General features: G+C 42.6%; 1 protein-coding gene across 3 annotated transcripts in view; it reads left to right on the top strand.

Moving 5' to 3' along the window:
• Positions 1–719: 719 nt before the first annotated feature.
• The window catches only part of GLDN (gliomedin), a 42,004-nt gene continuing 23,117 nt past the window's right edge, over positions 720–19,606 (top strand). The window contains exons 1-7 of one of the 3 annotated variants that reach the window (XM_090029525.1): positions 720–1,305; positions 6,929–6,980; positions 9,548–9,565; positions 13,605–13,712; positions 17,431–17,586; positions 17,770–17,871; positions 18,762–18,908. In XM_090029525.1, the coding sequence (XP_089885651.1) occupies positions 1,021–1,305; positions 6,929–6,980; positions 9,548–9,565; positions 13,605–13,712; positions 17,431–17,586; positions 17,770–17,871; positions 18,762–18,908 (868 nt within the window). In that variant the 5' untranslated portion in view covers positions 720–1,020. The remainder of the gene's footprint in view (positions 1,306–6,928; positions 6,981–9,547; positions 9,566–13,604; positions 13,713–17,430; positions 17,587–17,769; positions 17,872–18,761; positions 18,909–19,606) is intronic. The other 2 variants (XM_090029527.1, XM_090029528.1) reach the window with 2 other exon arrangements.

Here is a 19,606-nt window from a genome sequence, read left to right as displayed (position 1 = left end):
ATGTTGGAGTGATGTTGTAGCCCTGATGGTCCAGGAATTATGTGAGGGGCCAGGATTTGTTTCAGTGATATCTTTTATTGGACCAACAGCGTAGCTGAGATTAATGTTACACAAACTTCTGAATTCAAGACGCTCTTCATCAGGTCTAAAGAAAGAAGCAGGCATAGCAATGAATAAAAAAGGAGGTAGGGCTATGAAGTTTGAGGGGGGGAGAAATTCCCAAGGATAGCAGACATACAATTAGCAGAGGAAAAGACGCTTGATTAATGGGAGATCAAGACCCTTTGAAAGAGAGGAGGGTCACTGGCACCTGTAGCGTGAAGAAAGAATTTCAGGAATCAGGTACAGAGTGCCATAAAATCAGTATCGATGCTCAGTCCTTGGTTCTTATTCTCCAGCCAAGCTATGAATTTTTATTTCCAAACTTGCCTTTTAAAAGTGTTTGGCAGACGTCCCTTGAGCATAAGGATTATGAGGTCAGAAAGGTAGTGGCTGCTGTGTAAAAAAAAAAGTGATTCTGTTGACATTTGTGTGCGCCTCTTCTGTGCGGGTTCGCTCTGGTGTGGCCTGGTGTCACTGGCACAAGGGCCATGCGGGCGTCGGGTACGTTTACTCAGGCCTCTCGCGCGTTGGGACGGGCCCTGCAGGACCCCTGGAGTCGGAGGGCCCATCTCTGGTCACTGCAGCGGCGCGGACGGGTTCGAGCATCTCCGCCTTCGCGGGTCCGAGGCAGGGTCGGCGTGGCGGTGTCTGCACCCCTCGCTTCCAACCTAACTTTGGGGCTGCAAGGGAGAAAGAACCCCTGTCAGAGCCGGTTCTCTCTGCCCCTCGGCACCGGCTCTGAGGGGACAGGCCTGGAGCTGCCCAGGCCTTGGACAGCGCCTCAGCCTCCCTGGCCGGCAGCGCAGCGCGAGGAGCCGCGGGGCAGAGGGCGTGGGCAGGGGCCAGGCGGCTCTCGGGGCAAGGGCGGGGGCCCGGGGCCCTGCCTGTCCCCGCCCCGGTGGCGGCTGCGGCAGAGCCATGGCGCCGGCGGGGCCGGGCGGGCGGGCGCTGCGCTGCGCGCTGGGCGCGCTGGGGCTGCTGTGGGCGCTCAGCGCGGCGGGGACGCTCTTCCTGCTGGGCCAGTGGCGGGACCTGAGCGCGGCGCTGCGCCACCTGGAAGCGGCGCAGCTCCGCGACGGCGGCCCCGCCGCCCTGGGCGCGGCCCCGCCGGCCGCCGGCAGGAGCAAGCGGAGCCAGCGCGGGGGCCACGTGCGGGCGGAGAGCGACGAGATGCTCATGATGCTGACCTACTCCATGGTGCCGGTAGGTGCGGGGCAGCGGGGCCAAGGTCTCCCGCGGGCAGGCGCCGCCAGGCGGTGTCAGGAGCTCAAGGTTACCTGCGGGGAGGAGCAGGGCGCTTCCTGCTGGCCGGCCTCCTTGCCATCTTGGCTTTCTGCACACACCTGTATGCACAAAGGTGAGGAGTGATCACAGGGGGCTAGCGAGTGAGCTACGACACTCGCTCATGCCGACAGGCGACGAAGACTGCCCAGCCTTCGTCTCAGCCGCGCACTTGGGCCAGGAAAAGGTATTGCCGGGTTCCCCCCAAACCCTCGCCTCTCTCACCAAGTAGAGGCCGACCCAATGGGCCACCACGTTCTCACGCAGGCTTCGCTTGTCTGTTTTGGTGGACGGCGGGGGTGCATTTTGTAAGGTGTGTCTCACTTCGATTCACTTTTCCTTGGAGGAGGAAAGTAATCCACTCGATCATGAAACAAATCTCCTTTCTGTCCCAGACGCGCAAAAGTTAAAACGGTACAAAGACCTATCCGGTCCAGCCCTGCCAGTGCAGTGATTGTGTTGTTACAAAGCTGGATATTTCCCAAGACGGAGGCAGAGAACCCCATGAGAAACAGGCTGTGTTCTCACAGGGCGCAGTTAAACTTGCTTAAGTGACTTGGGTGCAGACTAAATAACAACACAGCTCTGAGCAGGGATTTGGAAGGATTCCAGTCTTGTTCCAGAAGAGGAGGCTATCAACTGAAATGATCCCTTTTGCAGTCCTTGGTTTAATTAAGCCACTGCCGAAGACTTTGAGGTTAGTTGCATGTACAGTAGTATAAGATAGAGCTTTTCCAATGTATCCAAAAAAAAAAAATTACAATTTGGAAGGGTTTAATGTCCGTAAGTAGTGCCAGTGCAAGCAAAAGGTACTGTACCCGCTATTGTACTCGATACTGTAGTGCCAGATCCCAAAGCCTTTTGGCAAAACTGCATTACATTTCTCACTCTTGAATGGATTTTATTTTCTTGGTAGAGGTTCTACTTAAGTGCATAACTGTTTCCAGCACTGAGACCTTAGGGCCTGATTCTTCTGCCTGCTAAGCAAAGCGTTGCATCAAAATGTGAGGAAAGACTTTGGCCCGAGTAAAGACTGAAGGTCCCAAAATAATAATAATACAAGGCAAATCCCGCTCTTTTTGCTGATATAAATAATCCCATTGATGTTTAAGGCTTACTCACTGGAGTAACACTTTTCTGTGTTGCTCCACTCAATGAGACTATTATTTTGCATAATAAGCTTGTACTTGAGTTTGAGCACTGTTAAGTGCTGACACGGACAGAAAATGTTGTGCATAAAGTTGCTTGTGTGTGTTTACCTTCTGGACCTTTAATACATTGATTTATTTAGAATACAAGCATGTTTTTCACTTTTTGCACATATTGTGTTTGAAGTTCGTGATTTAAATACACAAACAAAAAAAGTATGTAGTTACAACACCTGCTATTTCCTTATAGTACAGATCACATTAAAAAGCCCAATCCTGGTTCATTTTTAAATTCTTTTTCTGAGCTAGACTTTTTTTGTTTAATATCCCAAGTTTTTGCGAGAGCATTTTGCTTTTTGATGTCATAGAGCCAGGTTCTAAATTTTATTGTAAATTAGTGACAAATTAAACAAATATGATGCTAATAAATGGAATTATACTGATAATGGATGGCAAGATGAGGTGTTTTGACCAACTATATGAAAAAGTAAACATTAATTTTGATTCTTGCAAAATAGACTTTATTAGACCCAGTCATTAGCAGCCATTAATACCAGAGCCATGAAAACTGGCTTGCTTTTCTCTCTCTCATTTTCTGATTGGGTCTGGTAGGCAGAGTTAATCGTTGCATTTGATATAATGCTTTGAATTACTGAGTAAACAGCTTATTTCTCTAATTGTTGATCTTCAAGAGGAATTCTTTAGTTTCAGGTAACAGGTTGCATTTACTTTCAGTGCTGTTTTTTCTAAAAAGTGTATTTGATTTTAAGAGAATGGAAATAGGATCTGGAATCTGGCAAGTCTGCCAGTGTAGAGGGAGAACAGCTTTGACAGGAAATACTTGGAGGCACATGGGACTGAACAACTGCATGATCCACTGAAACTGAACAACTGTGAGACCTGCTGGTGTGTGGTATCTAACTAGCTTATCTGAATAGATTCATGGCATTTTCTATTGTTATCAGTTTTATCTTCTAATTTACCTTGAATGAGGCAGCTGTTCATAAACTGTGAAGAGCGATAGGCTTCTAACTTTATCATGCTGTATCCAGCAGTTCCTCTGTAGATGCTATTTCCTTTGGCATACTTGCTTCTTGTGCCATATGTGGTTACACAGTAACCAAGATTACACTGCTTTGCCAAAATACTCTGTTGAGGTAATTGGATGCAGTGACTTTAGCAATCTCAGCAAAGCCATTCAGATTAAAATGCCATTTGAATTGAAAAATATTTGGAGTACTTGGCACACTGTAAATTATAGTATGGAAATTGAATTTTCAATTTGAAAATTCAAGAAAATCCTAATATGGAAAAAATATTAGCTATTCTTAGCTAAGCTGAATTAATGTCTAAACCTCTTAAATAAAAAAAGCTGTATTAATACAGTTGGTTGAAATTCAATAAACAAAATTTATTTAATAGAATTAATGTCTTTGAATGCTTATGCTACATTCTGTGATGTCATGTTGCCAAAATAATTCATTTACCTAAACCAACTACAGTAATCATTCACAGTGTTAATGATGAATGAATTAGAAGATAAAGATTGTAATCAATTTACCTTAGTTGGCAAGACTGAGTCACGACCTTCCTTCACCTTTTAGACTGACTTCTACTTGTTAGAGCTGTTCAAGTGTCTCTCATGTAGCTAACTGCTTGATGTGTTGATGTAATTCTTTTCCCATTACATCCCCTGCCACCTTTACTAGTAAAATAAGCTGGGGCTGAGTAAAGAGGGAAGATGACATCCTTAGCCTTGTTTGAGATGCCTCGGTAGATGCATGCCAATGTTTGATTAGCTCTGCCAGGTATGTCTTTGCATTGGTGTCTCATGTTCATTTTGTTTTCTATCACACACCCAGGTCTTGTTCAGATGTGGTGCTAGCAAGTGTAGTACTGCTGAGCCTGTAAGTGTGTTGTGGATTATTTCTCCCCCAATGGAACACTTTACATTTCTCCACATTAAATGACATCAGGTTGAGGTCTGCCCATCTTGCAAGCCTGTCCAGGTCAGCCTGTATTGTCAGTCTGTCTTCAAGTATGACCACATGCCCCCATAGTTTGCCAGCCTGTCTTCGAGTGTTGCTGTTGGCAGAAGATCGTAACAAAGACTTGGCTTAAGAAATTTATGGCTGATGGTTGTTGTTTGTGGTACTACAAAGTTTTAGATGACTGTGTGCTTGTCTCTGGTTATTTGAAAGAAGGATGGAAGAGCTGTACAAGAAGACTTAGGAGGTGATGAAAGATGCTGTATAGACAGCCTTACAGACTGAAATTCCCCATTTATACAAGAGGTAGAGTAGACAAAATGGTTGAATAAACTTCCCCATGCTCCTCAGCTACAGAATCTCACCTCTTGAGTTACGAGGGATCTGATAGTTGTAAATCCTCTGTTTCCCTGAATGAGTCTGCCTCAAAGAGGGCTCACTACAGCCAAATTTAGTTGGTAGTTTTTAACATGTCTAGTATGAGTTGTATACAGACCCCAATCAAACAGGCCTTTGAAAAGACAGCATGTAGTTATAGCATTTTCTTCAACAATGATCTGGAAGTTGGAATGGAGTGTAACTCAGCCACCTTGCAAGTGACACTAAGCTGGGGGGAATGGTAGACACTGAAGGGTAGCTAGGATTCAGAGAGACCTAGACAAATTGGAGGGTGGGACCAAAAGAAATCTCATGTGGTTCAATAAAGACAAGTGCAAAGTCCTGCACTTGGGACAGAACAGTCCCATGCACCACTCCAGGCTAGGGACTGACTGTGTGGGCAGCAGCTCTTCAGAAAAGGACCTGGGGGTTACAGTGGCCAATAAGATGGACGTAGGCCACCGGTGTGCCCTTATTGTGAAGAAGACTAATGGCATCCTGGGCTGCACTGGTAGGTGTGTTGCCAGCAGATTGAGGGAAGTGATTCTTCCCCTGTATTTGGCACTGGTAAAGCCACATTTGGAGCACTGTGTCCAGTTTTGCCTCTCACATCCCCCCACATTACAGAAAGGATGTAGAGGAGTTGAAGAGAAACCAGTGGAGAGCAACAAAAATTGTTCGGGCTTGGGGCACATGACTTCTGAGGAGAGGCTGAGGGAACTGCACTTGTTTAGTCTGGGGAAGGGAAGGCTGAGAGGAGATTTAATATCAGCCTTCAACTACCTGAAGGAGGGATCCAAAGAGGACGGAGCTGGACTGTTCTCAGTGGTGGCAGATGACAGAACAAGGAGCAATAGTCTCAAGTTGTGGCAAGGGAAGTTTAGGTTAGATATTAGGAAAAACTCTTACAAGGAGGGTAGTAAGGCATTAGAACAGCTTGTGAAATCTTCATCCTTGGAGGTTTTTAAGACCTGGCTAGACAAAGCCTTGGCTGGGATGATATGTTTGGGGCTGGTCCTGCTTTGACCAGGTGGCTGGACCAGGTGACTTCCTGAGGTCCCTTCCAACTCTAATTTTCTATGATTCTGTGGTTCAATATGTATGTATATTCATGCATGTTGAATGGAGGCACTGTTTTTCACTAGGATCAATGAAGGATGGAGGTCAGACTCTGTGTCTCCTTTGGGATATCTGAAAAAAAATCTGATTTATTGAATGCAGTGGATGAGACATATAGTGGGAATGTTTGGTAGCTGTCTATGATCCTGCAAGATGCTGAATGCTACATGCTACCATTAAAATGCATGGGTTTTGAAAGAGTTCATCACGTCACAGGACTGAATATTTTACTAGGATGATACTCATCTGTTTTGAAGTAAATAAAGGAAATGTAGAAGAAACCAATATGCACCAGTGGGCATACCTACAACATTTAACATTTTACTAGATATGTTTTCCTTAAGGTAGTAAATGTTACTCCTGTCTAGAGTACAAACATCAGAACAAATTTATTTGCTCTGTTTTGGGATGTATGTGCCTCCCCACTATCATAGCTTCTTAGTGCCAGGAACAGATGAAATTCTAGCGCTTTCAATCCTGATTTATATTGCTGCCCTCTCTCATATTAAATAAAGCAATTATTAAGGATCAATTTATATAGCTGGTAAACAAGATGAGCTGTTGCGTGTTGGTATAATAAGGTATCAGACTTAATACTCTGATTATATCAAGAGTTGCAGTATCTTTTAAAAATATTTTCATATTTGTTAAAATGGTACAATGCACAGGTTCTGAAAAGTAGAATTGTTACAACAGACACATCTAGTGAAAAAAGTAATTTATTGCCTAAATATTTCATTCTTATTTTAGAAGGGTTGTAAAGTGTTAAAATGTAGTTTTAAAGCAGATAATTACTTTTTGCATTGTAGTCACATACAGGAATGAAGCAGACCAGAGATGTGGTGGCTGGTTTTCCTGTGGCAACTGATACTGTGTGTATTGTTATAAACTTTACTTTCTTTGCTGTATTAGGTTCGGGTGATGGTGGACTTATGTAACAGCACAAAAGGGATATGCTTAACAGGTACGTCAACAAATACTCCTGTAAACATTGCACGTAATCCTGTTTTTTCTGTTGAAATAATGTATTTGGGAGAAATAAGCTTGAGAAAAAAAGAGTTTGAAATACCAAAGAATGATGCTGACAGGACGGCTAAAAATATACAGTATCTTTGGTTTTATACCTTTTAAGGAGATTAATAAGAAATACTATAGTAATAGCATTAATAAGAAATACTATAGTAATAGCAATAATACCTACCTGTTGTAGATGCAAGAATTTAGAGTCCTTAGAGACATTGTTACCTGAGGTATGTTTTTGAGAGTCTACCCCTTCAGAGCTCATTACAGAATTGGGGATTTTGTAAAGATACTTAATCCTAAATTGTTAATAATGTTGGGAACTTTGTGGTGTTATATGAGCACGGATGACAGGCCTCTAGATCAGCATGTCTAGACACTCAGGGAAAAGGACAATGGTCTCCTGTCACTATCGCAGCTGCCATGGTTCAGGTAGGATGGAGTTGGTGGACTCTGAAGGGCGATGTTTTCAGTTTTCTTTGAGCAAAAAAAGATGATCTAGAGACTCATATGAAATTGCTTTCTTGGGAATGCAACAGGGGTTCAGAACTTCCATTGATGCAACAGCTGGAAGACATGAAAACTTTTTATGTACCCTGGGAAAACCAGAAAATAAGACGCTAACCAAGACCTGAGAGCTGCATCTCAGCTTTGCTAGGCAAAGTATACAGTTGGCAGAACCACTTATTCGGACTGAGGTTTGAAAATAAGAAAATGAACCCTTTGGGGTTTATTCAGCAAAATGGTTAAGGTGATTTGCAGTCTGGTCTAAACTGCAGTTCCATCGCTTTAATACCTGTTCCCAGGATAGAGAAGATGCTAGAGACAAAAACACCTTGCAATTGCCGATGGAATTTGCAGGTGGAATTTGACTCTAACAAAGACTGCGCTGCAGACAAGTACATGTTAAAAGCATCTTGCTTTGGGTTTCAGAGTTCTGTATTTGCACTGCTCTGTGCTTGCTAGGTCCTTTTGCATGGACTCCATGTTCCTTCATTACAGATTGAATCATACTCCACTAACCTTATTAATTTTAAGCTTCCTACACTATAGATTTTGGTTACATGAAGTTTATTACTTTTGAAATACTTTTCCCACTTATATTACTATGAACAGACATTCAGGATTCTCAGTGAATTCAAGGTGATTTAGAGCACCAAGAGAGAAATTGCTTGAGGGGGAGTTGAGGGGGGTGGAGAGGGAACAGGCACTTCTGGCAGATTGTCTGAAGGGATTTACTGTTATCTACCAAGATGGGTAAAAACTGCAAGCATTAATTAACTACGGTGTTAATGTTAGTCTGAAACATGCTCCACTCTGCTAAGCAATGGGTATACTGAACTTCTTGAAGCTCTCAGGTATAAAGTGAGAGATTTAGTTATTTTCATAATGCTTATTTAGAGGGCTTTTATAAACAATTGTGTAGGTCTGGTAGAATGTATAATGAATATGGTTCTTTAATTACAGCAGTAATCTATTGTATTTCCCCATACTTCCTTGTTTTTGGTTTGCTTTGTTTTAGTTTTATATATAACATGTACCAGAAATCCTGAAGGATAAATAACATGCCACTTCTTATACCAATGTTTTTATGTTAATAATTTACTTCTGCCAGGTAAGAATCATGGGCTTGCATCTCATTTACATTAATACCCCTTTACATTGCTCTGTCAGTCTGAAGAGTCTTTAAAGTACTTCCAAGTGCCACCTATTATCATTTACAGTGTTAAAGGAGATAGCAGAAATATGGATGGAAGATGGATGATAATTTTTATTTACCCAGAGGAGAACTGGCTTAGACATAGTCAAAGTTATAGAGCCGAATTGGCAAGCTTTCCCTAGTTTCCCTTTATTATGTATGTTCCTTGAATAACTAAAAGCAAATCCAGTATCTAATGTTATCCAGTAGGGAATTTCTATGAGCAAGTAAATCCCTTCCAGAAGAGAAAGTGATTTAAATGTAAAATAAGCCATTTTTTTGGCCTGTAGTTTTAAAAGCCTGTTTCAAACATCTGAATTCCTTGTGAAGACGCACACAAGTGTGTCCTTTTACTGAATGTTTTCTAAGGATTTGTTTTTCCTCATGGCATTCACAACTCCTCTTGAAGTACAGAGTCATTTTATCACTGCCCCAAGTATGGAACAACAATTCCTGGATTATTTTGGTCCGCATTACCGGAAAAGCATAGAAACCTCTCTAATTAATTCATTCAACTGCACTGAGCTTATACTGCAGAGACTGTTCTTTGTCAAATCTTTATCAATGGAAGTTTGAGACATGACTGGTCTTGGGATGCAAAAATGGGTATTTTATAATTGCTGTAGGCATAATCTTTCAGCAAGTATAGCTGGGTCTGCACTAATGCCACAGTAGTTATTTTAATACAAAATAGTTAGGCGCGTAGGTCCCAGATATAATGCTAATCAGTTGAGTTTAGCTTTTGTTTTACTTCTGTTGTTATGCTCATTTTGTTTCTCTCTCTTGTGTTCTTTTACTTGTTTGTGCTTTAGGACCCCCCGGCCCTCCAGGTAAGATACTGTTTCAGCTGTAATACTATAGGCATATTGAGATGGGTACAGGTTTAAAAATAAGCATATAGAAAAAATATCTGCGACAAAAGTAGTTTTGCATTACTGAATAGTATAAGGGAGGAATGAATTAATACATTTCCTGAAGACTAGCCCTTTATTGTGATTTAATTAACATTCTCAAGAGAGAGAAAAAAATACTTGAATGCTGGATATTTGGAAGTTCTTGTAGCTTGACTGCAATGTGGCTAGAGTTTGTAACGTTTGTGTAGAGGAAAATCAATTCTGCTCTTTTCTCTGTCTATTCTTATGAGGCTCCTGTCATTATCTAACCTGTTTTAGTGATTTTTGCTTTAACTGCCAGCTGATCTTAGGGTATCATGCCCGTCCACTAACACATTACTCTTAGTATTTTTAGCTATTTCCATGAATTAACTGTAATAACTTGAGAGCTTCAGATACATGCTACAGAAGTACAAAAAGTGCTTTGCAAATGTTAACGACTTCATCTTTGCAACCTTTGTGCAGGATAAACGGTTGTTTTCCTTTTCTTAGGGCAGTTCCATTTTTCAGTTTAAAGTCATTCTGGTCTAAATGCTTTGAATTTTAAAATGGAATGCCTAAGTTACTTTCTGCTCAGCATTGTGCTTCACTGCTTCCTTCCCAATAAGGCATACAGTAGTGGGCTCTGGGAAGTAGCTTTCCATCATGTACAGGAAATCTGATTAGGTCTTCCATGCAGAGGCTAATAGCAGTAAGAGGGCTGCACCAGACCTTTGCCTATCATTGTTGCCTGGTTTCGGCTGTGATAGTACCAGCCCGATAGAAGCAGAGTCAGGACAGCAATGACTCCAGTTCAGAAGGTGAAAGTGAAGGTGAGTGTGGAAAGCATGTTCCACACTGGGGGCAGAGGGACAGCAGTCCCACGTTTGTATTTGATTACCAGGATACTTAACTATTTTATAGATGGGGAATCTGAAGAGGTTAAAGGTCCAGATTTTTAAAGGGGCTTGCTAAATAGGCAGAAAAGAATTAAACTTCACCATCCAGCTTCTATTCATGTTTTTAAAACCAGAGCTTAGGCAACTCCTAAGTCCCTTTGATGCCTAATTTTGGCATTTTCAGTCTAACCCTTATTCGTGCTGCCACAGCACAGCCAGTGAGCTGTTTGGAGTGGAAGATGAAGATGGGCTCTGAAGCAGTTCTCGTAAACTATGCAAGGGAATGTCTGCCTCGCCAGCACATCCTAGTCCTGCAGAGGTGCTCTGTGCATGCCTCAACCTGCCCACTTTTAAACCTGCCAGGTTTAAAAGTGTGACCCCATACCTAATTAAATGTATGAGAAGGGATATAATTGGATAATGTATAATTGGAATAGTCTGGTGATTCTGGCTGTTTTAACTTCAACATGTTGTTATTCTTATATGAATATTTCTGACAATCATGTAGAATCCTTCAGCCATTTATTAGCAAATACACCCACTCTAAACAATAAGGCGATTATTTCAATAATATGTTTTCCATCATAATTTTTTTTTAATAAAATGAATGTTATAGCCATAAGGAATTAATTAAATACTAATTATTATGAAATGCATAATATAAGCTAGACATATGTCTGCATGTGTTTGCACATATGTCAGCTATTATTTATGTTATTCATATCAAGTAATTAATACTTTAATTAATTTCATTTGTTCATTGTTTATTTCATAATCAAATCTTGACTAATGCTTTTCTTTTACTGGAGAATTTCTTTTGTGCTCAGCTGGTCTAATAAATGGACATACAATATGATGCACTACTTTTTCATTTAGAGGGATTTTTTGAGGTACCAGTATGTATTCTTCGACATTCGTGTGCTTCAGCATCTACCATTCACAATAAACAGGGGTGGTTCTAAGATGGTCAATTTGTTTATGTGTAATTGCTATTTAAGGATAGTTCCTTTGGTTCTGTACATGTTTTTTTCACATTTGGGTTCTGATTCAGGGAAACAGTTAAGCACTTATTTAAGTCCTGTTAGGTCAGTAGGAGTAAAGATGTACTCTAAGGTTAAGCATATATTAAGCACTCTTTATAGACAAGGATGCATCCCTGAATCAGGTCCCTAAAATTATGTTCAGTTTAGTTTATTACAGCAGAGGCCCTAACACTGGTATAAGAAACAGGAGGTATGAAGTCTAGTTCTAATGATAAAGATAGGGATGGCAAAATTCATGCTGTTGAATTTAAACCAGAACCTTCCTTCCCCCAAATGTATGAATATCCTCTGTAAAGTAACATGTGCAAAAGCTGAGGGATAGGAGGCTTTAGAAACAGCAGCTTTGAGAATAACTGTGAAAACTTCGAAGTTCAAATTCCCTCTGATTTCAGTCAAATGCAATTTGTGGGCTGCTGCACGTGTTCCATTTTATTCCCTTGGTAGTCCCAGAAGTAGGGCAGGGATTAGGTTCAAACAGGAATATTTATTGCTTGCAGGGTGCAGGCTTCCATCTACTGAAAAGTAGAGGGTGCTCAATCACGTTTTCCTTTAAACAGTGGTTTAAATTGAAGGGAGCAAATGTTTGGTCTAACTTCAAAAGATTTATAAAATCCATAACTTAAGAAACAATTGTAGCTTCTCACACTGTTGTGTTTTCATTTTCCTAGTAAAAACCAAAATGCTGGTCATCAAAGCAAGGTAGAGTAAGTGGGCCTTGAGGATGGGAGCATGACACAGTTTAGGTTAGGCAGTTGTTTCTTTTCAAACCCATGGTAGAGCAAAGAACACCACAAATGCAACTATGTCCCATGGGCTGTGACAATAGCCCCTGCTGTGGCATGTCCCCCATTTCACTGGTCACCCCTTTTTCCTCAGTTCCCTTGTCCCATGCAGAGGGTGGATAAGGAGCACTGCTGCATGTTACCAAATGCTTGCGCAGTTGTATTGTACTTCACATCCTATTCCATGCTCAGCAGAACTGCACTGGTTTTATTGTATTTTGGGGACTTGTCGTTTCAGATTTCATTCTCAAATACTGTCTTGAATCAAAGCATTAAATGGATAAAATAGACTTTTGGCTTTGGACTTTGGACTTCTTTTTCTTATGTCCCCTTATTTCATTCTCTGTTTCCCTTCTCACTTGACTAACTTCCAGCTACAGGGGCCATTACTTGCCTTCTTCTCCTGCTGCTTTAATTGCAATTCTTTCTTGCTGCCTTTCCTCCTATATCTGGCCATCTGCAGTTTAGCAGTACCTAATCATTCTAACTGGTAGGGGATTGCTATCATCACTTTAGTGAGAGGTTAGTTGGTGCCAGAGAAGTTACAGGAGATTAGTCCAAGACCACACAGTTAGGGGCAGAGCCAGGAACAGATTAGAACTCCTACTTCTTCTTGGTGGTTCTCGACCATCTTTCAGTGACAGCTTGTTAGAAACAAAAACAGGCCTGGCAACCTTATTCCATAGTTTTATAATCCTTCTCCCATCCAGCCAAAGATGGTCATGTCTCCACTATTTTAGACCCTCGTTTTGTAAGCCCAGGGACCAGAATCAAACTGTCTTTTTACTGGGCTTTCTTTAAAATGTATAGCACCAATTTGTCAGTGACAATTTTGTGAAATGATTGTGATATCTTAGGGCATTTATACACATGCTTTGGTGGTGAGTGTGGGGAGACACTTTAATCAGAGTGGCTCATGGAGGGTTGCTTTAAGTAAATCTCATTCAACGAGCATCCACGCTGCCATTTTTAAATGAGGGGACACTGATACATGAGACACTGGAGTCTGCTGGAGTGCAGTAATTACCATGTTGCAGCAGACTTGATCAGTTGTACATTCCACACTGCCAAAGTGCGTCACTCATTTTGGTTTACACATTGGTGTCAGAAAAAGGATGAACAGAATTTGCAGTGGAGGATATGCCATACTTTGAAACCCAATAATGGCAGGTTTTAGATATCTGCTATATAATAAGTGCAGCAACTTTAAGGATGGAAAAATGTTAATGGTTTTCAATTGCTGAACATGATTTTGTCTTGTTGGTTTGTTCAGGGCCCCCTGGACTCGACGGATTACCTGGCTATAATGGAACCGATGGAATTCCAGGCCTCCCAGGGCCTAAGGGGGAGCCAGGAGTAAATGGAAGAAGAGGAAAAATAGGTACTTTGACAGACAGTTTAATAAAGCCTTCCTTAATACTGTACACTTGTATTGTAGGTGATGGACCTAGGAAATGAAATTAAGTATATGGGGAATTTTGTTTATAGACAGCTAATAGGGGAGAGTTCTGCCCTTGCTGACATGGACATAGCTTCCATTGACTTTACCACCTTTAAATCAGTTTGACTTCATGGACTTCTGTGTTGCCATCACTACAGATTTATGCTGCACTGAGGCCATAGTAGACATAGTATAGTATACTCACTAATTAGAGGTGCACAATAGGGTCCAAAACATGGTTGAGGCTCCAGGAGCTACCATAATATAAATTAGTGGGGCTGGCCTGCACTCTAACAATACTTTGCACTACTGTATGCCATTTATGAGGACCCAAAATGCGATTGGAAACATTCAGCTTCCCCAAAACAGCAGTGTCGCAGCGCACTGAAGTGCCTGTTCCAAGAGAAGGACAGGTGTTGGTTGGTGGGGCAACCACAAGGGTCAGCTGACCAGGAGGGGGCAGGGCCTGGCCTGTATAAACAGCCCAGGCTGAGGCCATTGGCAGTTCCCCTCTGGCAGTTGCGGAAGATGGAGCTCTTCGGGAGCAGGCTGAGTTGAGGAGCCTGAGGGCCTGAGCACCTTATGTGTGAGGATACCAGGCAGAGGAGCCCCTGGTAGGGATTTGGGGAGGATAAAGAGCATGATGGTTTAGGGTTTATGTTTTGGCTGGGAGGCCTGAGTTTGAGTTGGGGCCGAACGGCCAATGGTTTTGTTTGTTGTTTCACCGGAGGACCAGGTGAGGCTGTAGGGGTTGGAGGAGGCCTCATAGGAGCTCCCCAGTAGTGTATGCGGGGGGGTTTCTGGCGCTGGAGGTGGCGCTGTGTTTTGGGGTGTCTTGACCCCAGCCCAGTGTGGGCATTATCGGGAGAAGCCCAGCAGGGTGCAAGACCCAGAAAAGGGTCTGGGGCCAGGTAAGGCCGAGGCCACCTGTGCCCCAATTGTGGGAAGCCCCAGTGGGGCGTAGGACCCGGAAAGGGGGTTCGAGGGCCAGGTAAGGCCGAGGCCACCTGATCCCCAAGGGTGAGAAGCCCAGGGAGGGCACACATAGGCCCCAGTGTGGGCAGGAATCATGCGAGCAAGGCCCAGGGAGGAATAAGAAGCCCCAGAAGGGGCGCACGGGAATAAGAAGCCCCAGGGGGGGCGATTGCATGCTATCGGGATAAGCCCCAGGGAGGGCGATTGCATGGTATTGGGTTAAGCCCCGGGGCGGGGGGAGTGGCGATTGTGTAGGAATAAGAAGCCCCGGGGAGGGCATGCAGGAATAAGAGGCCCCGGAGAGGGTGAGCATATGGATAGAGGCCCTGGAGAGGGCCGCTAAGAAAAGACCACAGATGCAACAACGTCCAGGACAACTGAGAGGCTTGGGGGGTGGTATGAGGGGTGGTAGGAGGCACGCATAGCCCTGTGGCGGAAGTGCACAGAATCATCGGTAGACAGGGTACCGGCTGGAGTACGCCAAGGGGCCAAGGAGGACAGAAAAGGCAGCCTCCCTTTAATAATATTACCAGCAAAGACATGGCGGGCGAGAACGAGGATGCTTGGATGCTAACTTGGCACGGTAGGGGTGCCAAGAGAGATCATGTCTGCTCCTGGGCCCCGCCCCGTGACAAGCAGCATGAATTAAATGTAGGGGAGAGATTATATGTTGTTAAGTGTATACATGACCATGGCCAAGAGGGAATAGTGTCCCAGCTTCTTGCAGTGACCTGAATTCTCCAGTGTGGCCAAGGAGCACTGGGCCCAGAGACCCTGATGTATTTACTGTGCTGACTGTGGAGGGTGGGAGCAAATGGTACACTGTTCATATCAGAACAAGTGTGTGAAAGAAACATTATTCATCTCCTGTCTACCTAGCGCAGTAGTCTCTACTTAAAACCTACCATTAAGAAACTCATTCAGTTTGTAAAACGTACCATTAAGAAACACATTCAGTTTGTTTAATCTTATTTGGCAGTATGGACATGGGCCCAAAGCTATTTAAGATGAGACTTAAAAGCTGGGCTGGTTGGGAGGTGTACATTCCACACTGCCAAAGTGCCTCACTCCCAGAAACAGCCAAAGGAACGAATACTAATGGAGTTTTTTGTTGGCTGACCACAGCAAAGTGTTCATGATTTGGTGGGTATGGTGGCTGAACTGTCACCTTTGTGTGCCCTGTAAAGACTTGACAGGGGGTTGGATTGGGGAAGTTTGTCTGCTACAACCGAGTCACCACAAGTTTTGAAGATAAACAATTGGCTTGAATCTCCAGGAATGTGATTTTAATTGTTTCAAACACCATTTTTGGGGTTAAATTTAGAAAACAGGGTGAATCCTGCCTCTATTAGATACAATGGCAGTTTACCAATGACTTTAGGATTTCATCTCAGAACTCCTCATGTATTTTGTGTTTCACTGATGAATCATTTTAAATAGTTGAGTTACATGTAAAAAAATGATGTTTTTATACCCAATATCTACCAACTAGTCGAATGATTCACACTGGCATCAGAACTTTGCAGCTCTACTGGTAGCACAATTGTTTGCTTTTCTGTAGTTGCTAACATTTTTGTGTTTTGGGAGAGAGAGAAAAGCAGAAAGAACAAAATTTTGACATACAAATTATATAAACATGTCTTGTTCTTTTTCTTTTTTTCCCCTTACTGCATAATGTGCTGACGGAGGTTGCTTGGAGTCATAAGACTCAACAATGCAATGTGGTGTTTAACGTTTTACTAAGTGGTCAGCTGCCTAAAGCATCTGGACCGGTCATTCTCATAGCTAGTGTGGAGGCAGGATGAAGAGGCAGAATGAGGACATTACTAGGAAATGAAGGCTGCACGCTATCATGATGTCAGAAAAATAAAATGTTAAGAACACAATAAAGGTAATTTTACTAGAAGAGGAGATTTTTTGTTTTTCTTGGCTCAAGTTATGCTACCAACGAGTGCAGTATTATCTTAAAAGACAGCCAAGTGGAGTTGTATTGATGGCTGTGTTTTTTTTTTCATGTTCTACAAAATCATGGATAGTATCTGAAAGCAAGTGATTGTGAATAACTGTTCCCTCAAAATTTGTTTTTAAATAGCATTCAGGAAGCTTTAATTGACTAGCAAAGAAAAATAAAGGAAGGCTAGTAAAGGAGCCTATGAAAAGGTTTGTGCTAAAAGTAATAAAGCAGTAAGTGTTTTCTGGTGGCTTGTGGGTGGATAGAAGTCAGGATTCTTGTGTTCTGAGCTGATTCCCTAGTGGCACATTTTTTCTCACTTTTTTCCTCTTTCCTCATGGTGGTCATCTCCCAGAAACGCTCATGTTGGTGCCAAGCACTTCAGACTCCGTTTCTAAGCATCTCAAGCCAGGCCCCCAATTACAGAACATTTTTTTTAAAGGGAACCCCCCCCTGCTTGGTGACCTATGCATTGTACAAATATTTTGAAACCTTACAGAAACAGCTACAGAACTTTTTATTTTTATTTCTTGAACATAAAAAATAATTGAAAACTACAACACTAATAAACAGCACATCAGATAAAATGACTGGTTTCATACTGCATAAATAATATGTGCTGTGTATTTACCATTAAGACAGAAAAGGAAAGGAACGTACGTTTACTTTAGAAATTATTTCCTTATAAATATATTTATTCACAGTCATGGCTAACATGTTGTTCTTGCCTAGGTTTACCAGGACCGAAAGGTGATCAAGGAGAGAGAGGAGAAAAAGGAGACCCTGGTGAGCTGGGTTTACCTGGCAAAGATGGGGTGCCAGGAGCAAAAGGCACAAGAGGAGCAAAGGGTGATAAAGGAGATGCAAACAACAATGTGATATTGGAAGGTAAGAACAAACATTTTTACAATGTCCTGTGACACAGAAATACACAATCCAATAAAGCTGCCTGCCTTCTACAGGACTAAGGTATTCTACAAAAGTAGTCCCAAGCACTTCAGTTTGCTGTAATAATTTAAGCTACTGCTAAAGCAATGCCATTAGTACTGTCTTTTGCTTAAACATTTAAAGTCACTTACAGTGAAATATCCAAAGAGGTACAGGGGCCACCGAAAGTCCCGAGAGAGAGGCACTGCAGCAGTTCTGCTTGGAAAATCATACAAGGATGCACAGGTAGAGTCTGATGCTATACAGTTGGGCTGGGCTTAATCCCAATTGTGGGTAGCTGAGCATATTCGAGGGTTTGGAAGCAGCTGGTAGAGCCGCCTTCCCATGGGATTATGCTCCTCATCCTGGTGTAGCTCCCCACAAAAACTCTCTTACTCAGGCTTTGGACAGAGAGATGTATGAATTTCCAGTCCATTTTCATTCAGTAACATTCCCCTTCCTCTTGCAGTTTTTCCTATTAGAAAACGATGGGCAGGTTTCCACCTAGGAATGCATGGTGGAGGCCTCTTGCCAGCCACAAATAATTGCTGCCTTAAATTATGGCACTGGAGCTTCAAACTCTGAGGTCTCAGAAAGCAGGAAAGGTAGTCCTGCTTTAAATTACACCCCCATGTTCTCTTTGGTTGTGACACAGCCAGAATGCCAAAAGGATAGGATAAAACAATTTAGTTGTGATAGTTTGAAAAACACATCAGACTTTTTTTTTTCTTCAAATACCTGGCTACAGTTAAAAGCAATGGCTGTCACAGATAGGTCAGGAGCCTGCTACTTTGTTATCGAGAACCACAGGGAAAACAGCGAAATGTGTATCGAATCATTTCTGTTATTGTTATACATTTCCATTTGTTTACTTGCTCACAAATGTGGGGAGGTATGTGTTTGGAACAGACTTGCGCATAGCTTATTCCTGTAGTAAATATCATTGTATTGCATCACTTTGTTCAATTCTGTGCCTTCAGCCAGGGCCCATGTGTGGGAGCGATCTCCAGGCAAAAGCTATATTAGAAGTACCTGCAAGCTGCTTTTTGTCTATCAAATCCAACGCATATAGGAAACCAGCTATGTAAGGCGCGTTCACCTCTACTACCTTAATCTCTACTCTGCTTTATGCCTAGGTACCAAAGGTGAGCCAGGGGCCCCAGGGCCACCTGGTCCACCAGGGCCACCAGGTCCTCCAGGTCCTCCCGGTCCTCCCGGTCCACCAGGGAAACGCAAAGCAAAAGCCCAGATTCAAGAGAACATGTACAGCAGCAAGTGCACAGGTCGGTGCTGGTGTCTGGGATTTTTGCATTTTCATTTTTGCCATTATGGCAGGTACTAGGTTACATTTGCTATGAGCCTCTGATCCCCTGAAGCACTCAAGCATGTACTCAGCTACGTTGGCTTCAATGAGACTACAGACAAGCTTGATCTCAAGCCTGCGCTTAAGAATTTTGCTCTATCCTAGCCCTGTGATGTGGCACGCAGCCCCTGTTAATACCTCCTGCTTTTATATTTGTGGCTAAACATTTCCATATGATGTTCTGTGCTGGATGGGGTGAGGCTGGGGAGTAAATAGGTTCTCTGAGTTATCAGAGGATGTAGGAGGGAATTAAAAACAAGTCCTTTTGTGGAGTGGGTGAAAAATAATTGCCAAAGAGAATAAAAATTCCTTAAACTCTAAAAGACAATGATATTCAAGCAGGGTACCATGGCAGCCTGGGGTGCCTCGAGATCCTTTCAGGGGTGCCTCAGGGTGCAGCAGTATGTAAGCACTATTCGAGGTATAAACATGATTCACAAGATAAACCAGAGATTTCAAGTAGAAATCCATAGCTGTATTTCTGAATTTTTGCAATAGAAGAATTGCCCTATTGTTTTTCTGTGGGCAAAAATTAGCATAAAAACAAAGAGCTAGGGGTGCCTCAAGTATAGATCCAGGGATACTGTGCATCTAAAAATATTGACAACCAGTGATATA

Source organism: Crocodylus siamensis, chromosome 15 (genome assembly GCF_052110815.1).
Source record: "Crocodylus siamensis isolate JL-2025a chromosome 15, ASM5211081v1, whole genome shotgun sequence".
NCBI classification, from domain to species: Eukaryota; Metazoa; Chordata; order Crocodylia; family Crocodylidae; genus Crocodylus; species Crocodylus siamensis.
The sequence above is the reverse complement of the archived record's forward strand: the minus strand, read 5'-3'. Positions and strand labels throughout refer to the sequence as shown.